Below are 12496 nucleotides of genomic sequence, written 5' to 3' on the forward strand. Positions count from 1 at the left end.
TCTGCTTTTCAGACAGGGAAACAAAGACTTAGAAGCAGACCTGGTTGAATCAGGATTGGAACCTGGGGCTGCCTGCCTTCAGGGGTGTGCTCTTCTAGTAACTTCTAGGATACTTGGGTTGGGGGGCAGCGACCACGCTGTTAAAGGGAGGAGGAGGGGTAGGGTCAGCTTTGGGGGCCTATGGGGGTCTGGGTGTGCATGGTTATATGTGGGGTCATTTCCTGAGCTGCATGTGAGTTTAAGGGTGACTGTGCATGTGGGTTGAGGTGTGGGTATATATGGACATTTGTGGGCTGGTTCTTGGAATATGTGTATTTGAGAGTGTGTGTGTGGGGGGTTAGTCCCTGGGCTGCTGGGCAAATGTGTTTTGGGGCTCCAGTCGGGGCAGACAGGCTTGAATTTTGTGCATGATTGTGACTGTGTGCATGAGTGTGTAAGCTTGAGCGTGCAAGTATGTTGGGGTGCTGGGGGGGTTAATCCCTGACCATGTGTTTGTGATGTGTGGATGAGTGTGTGTGTGTGTGTGTGTGTGTGTGTGTGGTCAGCCCTTAGGGTCTGTGTGGGTACGAGTGTGCCTGCGTGTGTGTGCGTGTGAGTCGGTATGTGTGTTTGAGTGTGTGTGTGTGTCCTGGGCGCGTTGAGCCTGAGGGTTGGGGGGAGACGCCGGCGGGCCCCGCCCTGCGCTGCAGGTGGGCCGGGCCCTCGGCTGGGCCGGCCGCGCTCGCTGCTCTTGGCTCGCGGCCGCGCCGGGCTCGCAGGGCTGGGCTCGGGCTGCGGGGCGGCGCCGGGACAGGAAGCGGAAAGCAGCAGTGCAGCGGCGGCGGCGGCGGGGCTCTGCCTCTACAGGAGCCCAGTGCAGGCCGCAGAGTCGGGGCCGCTGCGAGCCGAGACCGCGGGCCGCGGAGCCCGCACGGCCGGCGCGGAGGTGAGTCCCGCCGCAGGCCGGGCGCGGCGGGGCGGCGGGCGCGGGGTGCAGACCTCCCGCGGGGAGACGCCCCCACCCGGACCCGCGACCCCGCGAGCCCCTGAGTCCTCCTCCCGCAGCCCCACCCCGGACTCAGACCCCGGTTCACTGCCCTCCTCCCGCCTCTGGCCGGGAGCCTCCTTCCCTCCCGCGGTCCATAGCCCGAGCCGTGCTTCCCGGGACCCCACTCCTCTCCCATCCCCGCGAGGTGCGCCCCTCCCTCCCCGGGGCCGCGCTCCCCGCGCACCCCACTTCCTCGGTCCGGGCATTTCCTCCCCACGCCTCGGACGCTCGCTTCTCCCCCTGGCTGCACTTTGGGGTGCGCGCCCCGGCCGGCAGGGAGTGGCCGAGGGTTCCTGCAGGCACCCGCGCTGAGACAGCGGCCCTGCGGGGCTGGGGCCGGACCTCCCTGCGCACCCCGGGAGCCGGGCGCGCTCCGTGGTTCCCACCCCGCCGCGGGGCTCGACCCGGGAACAGCCCGCGCCCGGGGGCCCGCCCGACCCTGGGCCAGAAACCGGCACAGAGCTGGCCTGTGTTCCCACCTCGCTTACAGAAGGGAGCTGGCCCTGGAGGCGGGCGGGGGGCGAGTCCGGTTGCGCATTGGAGAGCGCAACAGGCAGGTAGGAGTTTACTTTCAAAAACGCCGGGGTGGAGCAGGAGGCGTCCGGCTAGTCTCTGCCCGAGGCGTCCCGGTTGGAGGCAATCTCACCGCCTTGGGGCAGTCTTCGCCACGGGCAGGACCTCATTTCCTCCTGCAGGCTTTAAACTGCCCCAAGCAAACGTGTCCGGGGAAGTGTGAAGCTTTATAAAAATTTAAACGTGTCGGTGGCAGAGGCAGGAGTGGGGCGGAGCCGCGGCCTGGCGGCCCGGAGATGAGCTAGTGAGACTTGGAGCCGAGAAACCTGTGGCAGTTTTCACAGCTTCAAACCAGGTATAAAGCCCACCCCAAGAAGGTGTTGTGAGCTCGTTGAGCCGCTTGTTAAGAGATGTTAGAGCTCTTTATTATGATGATTTTGTGGCTGGCACGTGCATTTTGTTAAACCCCTTTTGGGGGGCTGTGATTGGAAATGCATGTATTTTTAGACAAATATTCCAAAAGCTAGCAAGCTGTAAAGAATCTGGCATTTTCACTGATGTGTTTATAAATTTTACAGGGTTGCTGGAAAAATATTATAACTTGTGTCACCAATCAACAATGCTAATTAGCATTCTCCTTCCAGTGGGTGGGTTTGATTACACAGCTCCTAGTCTCTTTAAGTGAGATGGCAGAAACTGTCTGAATCCAGGGAGATGTAATTAGTCATTTTATGTAACCACTAATTAGAGTTTTTAGAGTTGAATTAAATCAATGTGATATAGTTGGGGCTTTGATTTGTGGGAGAAAACTGTTTATTCTCCAGTTCAAAGAAATAACACTCTTCACCTATCCATAAGCATTTAGCATTCCCAGACTTTGGTGTCTCTCAATATAATTAGTGAAACAGGTAGGGTGAAATATTCACTGTTACAGTGTTGGCAGTGTGGCTTGGTTGCAACTTAATTTGTAAGTAAAATGGGAGAATTCTGAGAATGGCATATTTGTAAGAACTGCTTGCCAGGCAACACATTTTCATTGCCTTGTGTACTTGAGCAAAGGGATGAAACCATAAAGGAAGGTTTCCTGACCATGAAGCAATGCCAGGTCACCCTGGTCCACTGGAGAATAAACAAATGTTGAGTGAGGAAGGTATTCTCCCCTCCAGCCCCCAACACACACAAACACACACCCTGTTTGTTATCCCAGACCTCAGCAGCATTTGGGTTGAGTGGGCACTTATCACATTGTATTTTAATAGGCAGGCTCTACCTTTAGGCTGTGAGCTCCTTGGAGTTAGAACTATTTCAGATTCATTTCTTTTCTTTTGGACTCCCCACAATGCTTGGGACACTGAACCTGTGAGTAGGAGTTGAAATTGCAGAATTCTTTGTGGGTTATGTGTGGTTTGGGACAATTTGTGATTGTTGCCTCCCCTCCTCTCTGTAAATAAACAAGTCTGGTAATTGCTACATTGTTATATAGTTTCCATAGTCAAGAGTACAGGTTCTGGCATTAGACTCTCAGAGTTCAAGGCCCGGCTCCAGCACTTAACAGGTATGCCACCTTGGTTTTCTTAACTGTAACATGAAATTCATATTTTTTCTCCCATATAAGGCGTATTCTGAGGATTAAGTGAGATATTTTATGCAAATGACTTAAAACAGTTCCTAATACATGTGAAGCACTCGATTAACTGTGAGCCATTAGATTATTATGGCCCTTCTCTCTCTATAAAGTGAACTAGCTGTGGCTAGGGGACTAGCTGTGTATGGGCATCGTGCTGTGCCATTTTCCAGAAGGTGGACAAGACAGGATTAGGTGGACGTGGGGCTGGACCATGTTTCTAGTAGTGGCTTTGGCCTCACCTGAAGCCTGATGAAAAGGTGCATGTATGTTCAGATGAGGTCTGTCATTGGTGTCCTTCTGAATACCACTTATTGGACAGCAGTCATTGGACCCGGCATCATGGAATTTACAGGGGAGGTAGTACTTATGAAATTTACTTTTCCAAAGCTTAAAAATCTGGCAGGGGACACGGGGGCGTCACTTGAAAACAAATATGCATCGTAAGAACTCCAGACACATTAACCATTCTCAGCTTTTGGAAATCTATACCCAGCTGTTAAGGGTGTTTCAGAGGTAATTGATGACTGGAGCCAAGAGGAGATATTCTGGGAAGGTGAGTTGAAATCATTGGCAAGACAGGTAAAACGAGGTTGACATTTTCTTTTCTTGTGAATAGTGGCCCGGAATCACTCATTTATAAGAGCACTGTTGTAATGAAAGAATCACTGGGTTTGTTGCAAATGCCACAATCCTTCTGATCCCCACATCAGTGGCCTGGATGATGTGTTATGGTTTATAGACCACAAGTTCAGCAAAATACTTCTTCCCATCCTCCCTTACAACCCTGAGGTCCTCCAGATAAACCCAATAAAACACACAGAGCTTTCTCTGATACTCACTTCTAACCTGGGGATGGTAAAAGAAGGCCTGCAAGGAAAAGAATGGAAATCAATAAATTAGTTAACTATAGCTAATGGGATTCATTAAAGGTAGACTCACATAGACCAAAAAAAGTACATAAGTTTAATGAAAAGGATACATAAGTCATGTGCCTCACAAAGGTATTCTTTCCAATGGAAGGAATTTAACTTTACTAAATAGTAATAATGCTTACCAGTTGTGAGTGCTTACCGTGTGCTAGGCATTAGTCTGAATGATTATGAATGATCTCATTTAACCCACCTTGAGCCTATAAGGTAAGCAAAATATAATTCTGTTGTTATAATTAGGGAAACAGGCACAGAAAGGTTAAGTAATTAATCTGAGGTCACACAGCTGATAAGTAGCAGAGCCAGGATTTGAACAGTGACAATCTAACTTCAAAACCTGTGCTCATTGCTTGTCCCCTGTAGAAGAAAAGTTGACTAAACAAAATTATCTAAATTATCCTTTTCCCCTTGAGTGCCACATAATTAAAAATGGGTACCTTGAGAAAAATGTTAGCTTGAAAACAATAAAAATAATAAATGGTATAAACCCTTTAGAATTATATATATGATAAAAATCAAATATTCAAAGTGATGTGCACAGTATATGTAAACACAGTTGCTTCCCTTGGAAATATATCCACTGCAGAAGGAGTAGAATGGCTCTTTAAATTCAGCGTGTGTCTCTGTACCCCTTGCAAGGTAACTTTCTACCCTCCAACCCAAGTTCACTTAATAGCTCTAGGCAGAGCTGTTGACATTTTTATAATTTCCTTTCTGAGAAGGTTAGCTTATGTTTACCACTGTCATTACCATAACATATTATTTCCCTCATATGATTTTCTGAACACTGTGTTTTCCTTTCAAGTAGGAGTCAGGTATATTTTATGTGAGTGAATGTGACTAGGGGCAGATTCTCTTCGAGGCCTCTGATCCCCACTTTGCTTTTAATAAAGGGGGGGCGGTGAAGGAGGTTCTCTGACATTTTTGCTGGGGAATTCCAGATTCAAGATGCTGCCACTTAGTCAAAAGTGCTCTTGCACCTGTCTCAACACTGCCCTCTGACCTTCATGAGATGTGATTTGACAAGCTCTAGCCCTATCCTGATGTTTGCTTGCAGCCCGGAAGGGATAAATGACAGGAGGACAGGGGGAGGCAGAGACTGATGCCAGTTCTTACTGTGTCTGGCATATAACCTTTGCCGCTGAGTAAGACTTGTGCAAGCAGCAGAGCAGCTCCACTCTTGGTGGTTCGGATATCACTGTGGAATGTAATCTCTGCATCTTTTTCTTCGGTTGTAAAACTGAGGATTTAAAATAGACGACCTCTAAGGTTTCTTCCACAGTGAACCTATGGGCTCCACATCCCGAGATCTGCCACCTAAACCCTTCCTTCATTCAGCACACATTTACAGAGAGCCTGTTGTGCTCCAGGAGCTGGAGAGAGAGTAATGAAAGAGGCCCCTGCCCTTGTGGAGCTTACTGTCTCTACAGGAGCCAGTCCCTGTGTAATTGGAAATCGGGATATCAAGAAGTACAGGAAGCTGGGAAAAGGCCAGGTGAGGCCGGAGGACGGGAAAGGCCCTTGAAAGAAGCTGTATTTCAGCTGAGAGGGATGAGTAGGAATTGGGCAAAATGAGGTGGGTGAAGAGTGAGTAGAGCAGATATACTGAGGCTGCAGAGAGCCGGGTGCCATAGAGAACCTCGGGTAGAGAAGGAAAGCCCAGCTGGAGAGGTGGGCAGGGCCTGGCAGACCAAGTGAAGGATTTTGAGTTTTATTTGCAGTGCAGCGGAACACCGTGGAGGGGTTTTAAGCAGGGAAGTGAAGTCCACGTCCTGATTTGAAAGATCACTCTGGCAGCTGCCCAGCCAGAGCCAGGCACAGTCTGGGTCATGTCAGGGGTCAGTGTGATAGACAGATAGTTCCAGATTCCAGGATCCACATTGACACCTTTATATGACCCTATCCTATTCAAGCCAGTGCAGCAGCCTATCAGTTTATTACCCAGAGAACCTGATTCCTTTTCTTTACTTTATTATCTTCCTGATAAGGCCTCCCTCTGACCTTATCTGAGTTCGGCTAATTTCTTGTGCATACAAGGGAACTATCTTGCAAATGTACTGCTGCAATGATAAGCTTCAGGATGTGTTTTTCTGTTAACTCTGTCGAAACTCCTCCATTGGCTTTTGAGATGAGTTCGCTCTGGATTTTGTCCGTCTGCCTCTGGTTGCTGCTTCTTAATCCTCACTGAGATCTTGGACAAGAATTGATAGCTCTGATAGAGACAGTGTGACCCAGAAGGGGCCCAAACCCTCTAGAGACTGGATTCTGTGAGGAAACCTGCAAGCTTTGTAATAGTTTAGCCCTGTGTCCTTGGAGCCTGGAGGAAGTGGGTGGCCTGAGAAATGGGAGAGTGAAGGGTGGATCCCAGGGGACAGAGGGCACTTAGTGACAGTAAAATGTGTGGGCTGAAGGGGGGAGAGAGTTGTGAAAATGGTGCTGGGTTGGCTGTATAGGGTCAGTAGGATGTTTGTATGGCGCCAGTGGAGGGAATTGAAAAGAACAGTCCGGGGCACCAGAGAGCATTGCGGGGGTGATGATAATACCAAGCGGAGCAAGAGGCATCTGAGTAGGAAATGCGCATTGGGGATTTATCCTTTCAGTAAGTATTTGTTGGGTACCTCTTATGTTCATTGTATCCTGGGGTAGGTAAACAGTAGCTCCTGTCTCCATGGAGCTTATCCTAGAGTAAATCCATGGAAGGAGGAGAATAATGGGTGAGTTTTGAGTCTTAAAAGATAACTTGATGGGGGAGAGGGAAAGGACTGTTGGAGGAGGAGTAGCATAAACACCATCAAATCGGAGGAGGACAGGCAGCAGAGAGCTCCGCGAGGGCAGCCGTGTGCTGTGTGCCATTGTCATCGCTCTAACCTAGCTTCGCCTAGCAGCTCTCTCATAGCCCCACTAAATGTGGAGGCGGATGAATGAATACATGGGTTAAGAAGGTCTGAGGGAAGGAGGACAAGGATGGGACCTTTGGATTTGGCTCCTGGCAATCTCTGGCCAACTTAACGCTGTTTCAATGGAGTGTCAGAGATGGAGGATTGGGGCCTCCCTGGTGGCGCAGTGGTTGAGAGTCCGCCTGCTAATGCAGGGGACACGGGTTCGTGCCCCGGTCTGGGAGGATCCCACATGCCGCGGAGCGGCTGGGCCCGTGAGCCATGGCCGCTGAGCCTGCGCGTCTGGAGCCTATGCTCCGCAACGGGAGAGGCCACAATAGTGAGAGGCCCGCGTACCACAAAAAAAAAAAAAAAAAAAAAAAAAATGGAGGATTGGGGTGACAAGAGGGAGGGAATGGCAGCATATGCAAACCACCCCTTTGATAAGTATAGTTAGGAATTGTGAGAGAGAAACCAGACAAGGGCAGCTGGTAGAGTGGAGGTAAAGCTTTCCCCCAAACAGCACTTGGGAGCCCATGATTTCCTTTGAGGGACATGCCTGGAGTTGCCTTAACGGATGGCCGGAGGTTTTAATGAAGACTAAGGATGACGTCCTCTTGCAGTAGGGGAATGAAATTTGCATTAGCCTGTGCCAGAGGCTTTATTTTGGGAGCTTCCTTTAATGCTTAACAGCAACCGTAGGAGGAGATCATATTAAATGGCCTCATTTTACGGGGGTGTCAGGGGGGTGGGAGGGTGGGGGGATAAGCTCAGAGAGGTAAGTGTCTGCCCCACAGTGTCACGGCCGGGGAGCATGAATAGAATCAGCCCAGGTCTTCGGGGCCTGGGCCACCTGCCTCTGAGACACCCCAGCAGCATTTAGCCAGAAATAGCTAGAAGCTGGGATGGAAAAGAGAATCGAGAGTTAATGGATTGGAGGGCAGAAAAAAGTATAGATGTTGTGGATGGTCAATTCTGGGTGTAGAAGACAGCAGTCAGGTTTCTGGGCCAGGCAGCCGGGTGTTGGAACCTGCAGGTCAGCAGAGAGCTGGGTGAAGGGCCTTTGGGGAAAGAGGCTCATTCAGGGCAGGTCTGGAGATCTTGGCTCACCTCCTGAGGCTGGCGTCTGCCAGGTATGGAGAAGAACACGCAGCATAGCCCAGAGCAGAAAGGAAGTGAGAGTCTAAGGTGCTGAAAGCTCATTGGAATTGCTAGTGAACATGCTGGGAGGAAGAGTAAGGAGAAAAAAAAAGATGAGCCAGCTCTTAAAGTCTTCTGGAAAAGTGGGGGAAGGTCCAAGAGCAAAACTAACATGTTTTTAAAATGCCCACAGTGGGGTTTTTTCCACATTTGATTCTTTACAGTCACCCCACGAAATAGGCTGCTTTATTTCCATTTTACGGATGACGAGACCTGAGGCTCCGAGGGGGACACAGCTAGTTAGCAAGCCCTGGACTGCACTGGGATGCAAGCCCAGCGCTGTCTGGCCGCAGGTGAGCCTCAGGTGGGAAGGTGAGCATGGGCACCCACTCTGCCTTGCTCCTTTCCATGCCTTTCTCTTACTGAGAGAGACAAGGAGAGCCTCTAGGTTGGGGACTGGTCACAGTCTTGATAACCCCAAATGCCCCTTATCCAGCGTATCGGAGCTGGTGCTGGGAGTGGTCACCGTTGTAGCTTGTGTGTTTCTCGCATGAGCCTTTTTATTCACCTTTTACAGATGTGGGTTCAGAGAGATTTAATAATTTGACTGAGGTCGTATAGCTAACAGGTGAGTAAAGCCTGGGATTGGAACCCAGCTCCTAATACTATATCAGCTTGTATCTCCAGATCAACCCTGTGAAGTCCATGGCTGGTGGGTTTACCCCCATTTGACAAATGAGGAAACCGAGGCTCAAGAAGGCAGGTGACTTATCCCAGGTTGTACTTGACAGTGAGCAGCCCTGGCTAGACCCCGGGTCTCCCCACTTCTCACCTTGGGCTCATGCAGGAGAGCAGACATGAAATAATGAGTCAGGACATCAGGACAAGGGAGGCTAGCTAGCCCTAGGTGACAGACCCTAGGGAATGAATGACAAGGGCAAACACAACCTAGGTGGTACTGAGGCTCGGACTGTGTTGGCCAGTGGTGGTTTGTGGGTGATTCCCTCCAGGCTGGCGGGTCATTGCTCAGGAGCCTTGGCCTCCTCCCAGTGGGGGTAGAGGTATGGCATTTGCAGCTTCTTTGTTTTTTCTTCACACTGATCTCACTGGCTCTGTTTGCAGTGTCAGCTTCCAGGGGCGCTGGAAGGAGGAGCCCAGTGGGGTGGAGACCAGCTCTGGGGCGAGGGGTGCAGAACTCCTTTCACTCGAAGTAAAGGTTTAGCATGTGGGGCTCAGGAATGTACTTGGAAACATTTCCAATTTATTTTTATTGCATAGCAATATTTAATGAAAATGTGGGAAAAGACCCAGGAACCTGCAGCTAATAAATCACCTGCTTTCATTTTCTGATGTTCTGCCATCCTTGTCCTTACATAAGTGATTTTATGTGATTGTAACTGGAATGTAGATTTCAGCGTCTATCTGCAATGCTGTATGTAGCCTGCTTTTTAAATTTATCACTATATCATACAAATTTCTGTTCTTCATAATTATCATTTTAAAGAGCTCTATGATGTTTCTTTGGGTGAATGAATCATGTTTCCCTGAGCTAGTCCTCTGTTTGGGAGGCATTGAGAGTGTTTCTTGCTTTTCACTATTTTAGACAATGTGCTAATAATAGTTTTTCTTTTAAAAAAAGAGAGTAGTTCCCTGAGATAAATTCTCAGGAGTTTGGATTCCTGGATTGAAGAGATTGAGAACGGTTTTTTTTTCCCCCCAGTGGCTTTCGGAAACTCTGAGCAAATCCCTTAAAAGCTGCTTCCCTGGGTATTGTTTTGTAACCAGCACACTGGCAGTGGGAGCTGGGCACGGTGTCTAGGGCTGCCAGGAAGGCCGGGCTGTGTCTGGGAGATGGCTAAGGGCCAGGTCTCTCCCACCTCCGGTTTCCCACTGCTGCGGTGGGGGGTGGGGGAGGGTTGGGCTTGCCCGGCACCCACCTGTCCCCCTCCCAGACACCTGGGCAAGCTGGCTGCTGCCTGAGTGGAGCATTTAGCACTCAGGAACCTCACTCTTGCTCACTTGTTCCATCATAGAGACCCCAGAGAGGAGGTTGCTACTGTCACTTATCTTCTGGCCCCTTGGGTTTGGCTTTGAAGGTTGATTGATATCTTTTTTTTTCCCCTGTTTTCCCAGAATTCGTTCCTGCCGAAGAGTAAGTCCTTGATTCCCAGGCCCTTTGAGGTCTGAGGAGGAGTCCAGTAGGTGAGATTCTCTACCTCTAAGGAGAAACAGCACCTGCTCCTTCAGCAAGAGCAAGCTCTCCATTGCTATGGATACCGAATCCACGTATTCTGGATATTCTTACTATTCTAGTCATTCGAAAAAATCTCACAGACAAGGGTATGTAAGCTACTGCTTGTTCCACTTTTCCTTTGGGGGAAACTTGCAGGTTGCTCGGGCTGCCTGGGCTCACTTTCAAACAGTCCCACTGCAGGGCAGTTGACGCCGGAGGTTCAGTCCACTGGTGCATGAGAAGCTGAGCTTTAAGAGCATTTAACAGGCATGGGGAGAAACTACACCACCAATTTACGTTTTTAGCCACCATTACAGTTGATGACTTTAATTTCTCACAATTGATTTTAAAGTAAAGTTTCTCCCTTCAGTGGAAATGTTTTTCATTTCTAAGTACTTTTCACAAAGACAGTTCTCTCAAAGCTTTACCAAGAATGTAAGTGAAAGTTCAAAAAAAAAAAAAGTGTTAATTTGTTGCTTCTCACCCAAAGCTGCTGACTCATTGTGCATTATGCATTTGCCTGAGGCTTATCCACTGAAGTGGCAGGATTGGCCTAGTGCCTTATTTATTTCTCTCTGACTCTCTTCCCAGTGAGCAGGCCTGGGTTTTGAAAACTCCGACCTCGGGGATGGGGCCAAATTTCCTCTCCTCTGTGAGGAATGAACAGGTCTGCACTGGTATTCATAAGGCCTGCAGTATTACAGACCTGCAGAATGGTGAGGAAATGAATGAATGAAGAGGTGGTACTGTACTGGTGAAGAGTGCAGTTGATAAAATTGCAGCGCTGCCTCTTACTTAGAGCCCTCATTTGTAAAATGGGTATAGCAGGGCTGTTGAGAGGATTAAATGAGATTATGCTTGTGAAGCATTTAACACAGCACATAGTAGGTCACTAACCAGTGGCTGTATTAATGCTACCAATGGCCTTGGCATTTCAGCACCACACTCAAAGGCCCACCTGTGGTCACAGCCCTGCCATGGCTGGGAATGGTGATTATAGTGGTGTTTCCCTGACTGAGCAGTTCCCCATACAAGCAGCTGAGTGCAGAGCAGGATTTTGTTTTGTAAAACAGCACTAAGATATGGATATCTAATTGATTTATTCATTTGTGAGCATGTATGGATGTATACACACAGAGAGGGATCTGGAAGGATAGAGTCCAAGCTGCCCAGAGTGGTCATCCACAGGGAAGGGGTCCACACAGGATGGTGACTGATAGGAACTTTCATTTATGCTTTATCTTTCTGCACTTGTTCAGTCTTTTACAAGTGTATATTTTGTGATTAAAAGTAGAAATGGAATGAGTGTAAAAGAAGGACTTTCAAAGATTATTTAATGACATGAGAAAATATATATGATGCCATGTTACTAAAAAACAAGATTCAAAACTTTGTACATATAATGGTTATATATTCTTATGATACAGTGAATGGTAACAGATTGACCATGCCTGTCTCTAGGTGTGCAACTACTGGGATTATAGTTGTGTGTGTGTGTGTGTTTTTAACTTTCCTTATTTTCTAAATTTCATGTATTGCTCTTATAATCATAACAATCTGGGGAAAAGAGGTAAATGAGCTTGTGCTGGAGCCCAGGCAAGGCTTTCTAGTCAACATGGGAAACAGCAAGGAGGGCTGCTGAGTGAGGCGTAAAGTAACATGCCAGAGCCCAGATCCTGAGAAAGTCAGGAACCCTCTGGTGAGAAACATTTAATCACAAATTTCAATCAGTGGGTAAACATATCAGATTTGTTCTAAAATACTAGAAACAGCTGTGTAAAAATGTCCCATCTTTGAACTTAACTGGAAAAAGCAATTCCCTTGTCAGTGTGCCAAGCTTCCCCATCCTACACTGTGATGAGTGGAGTGGGAATTTGGGGTTCTCTTGGTGCTTGGGGATGAGTAGAGAGGGATGCCTTGCAGTGTTCAGAGGAGGAACCACCTCTGGCCTCCTTTATCTAGGCTCGTGTCCCAACTGTCATTGCTCTGCACTGCTGTTTCCTCAGGCCCCTTGAGCCCCCCAGAAATGGATACTGCAGTGCTCTTGTGGTAACTTTAGGAGACTGTAACTTTCAATGAAAACAGCACGCAGAACTCTGAGGGCCTTCTTGGACCCCTGCGGAAAGTACTTGGCAAATGATAATACAAGCT

General features: G+C 48.6%; 1 protein-coding gene across 4 annotated transcripts in view; it reads left to right on the forward strand.

Annotated features, from left to right (window-relative positions):
- Positions 1-10381: 10381 nt before the first annotated feature.
- The window catches only part of VANGL1 (VANGL planar cell polarity protein 1), a gene marked incomplete at its 5' end in the record, with an annotated part of 38304 nt that continues 36189 nt past the window's right edge, over positions 10382-12496 (forward strand). For all 4 annotated transcript variants that reach the window (XM_079696852.1, XM_079696854.1, XM_079696853.1 and 1 more), the window contains one exon: positions 10382-10452. In XM_079696852.1, the coding sequence (XP_079552978.1) occupies positions 10382-10452 (71 nt within the window). The remainder of the gene's footprint in view (positions 10453-12496) is intronic.

Source organism: Hyperoodon ampullatus (assembly GCF_949752795.1).
Source record: "Hyperoodon ampullatus genome assembly, chromosome: 2".
Classification (NCBI taxonomy): domain Eukaryota; kingdom Metazoa; phylum Chordata; class Mammalia; order Artiodactyla; family Ziphiidae; genus Hyperoodon; species Hyperoodon ampullatus.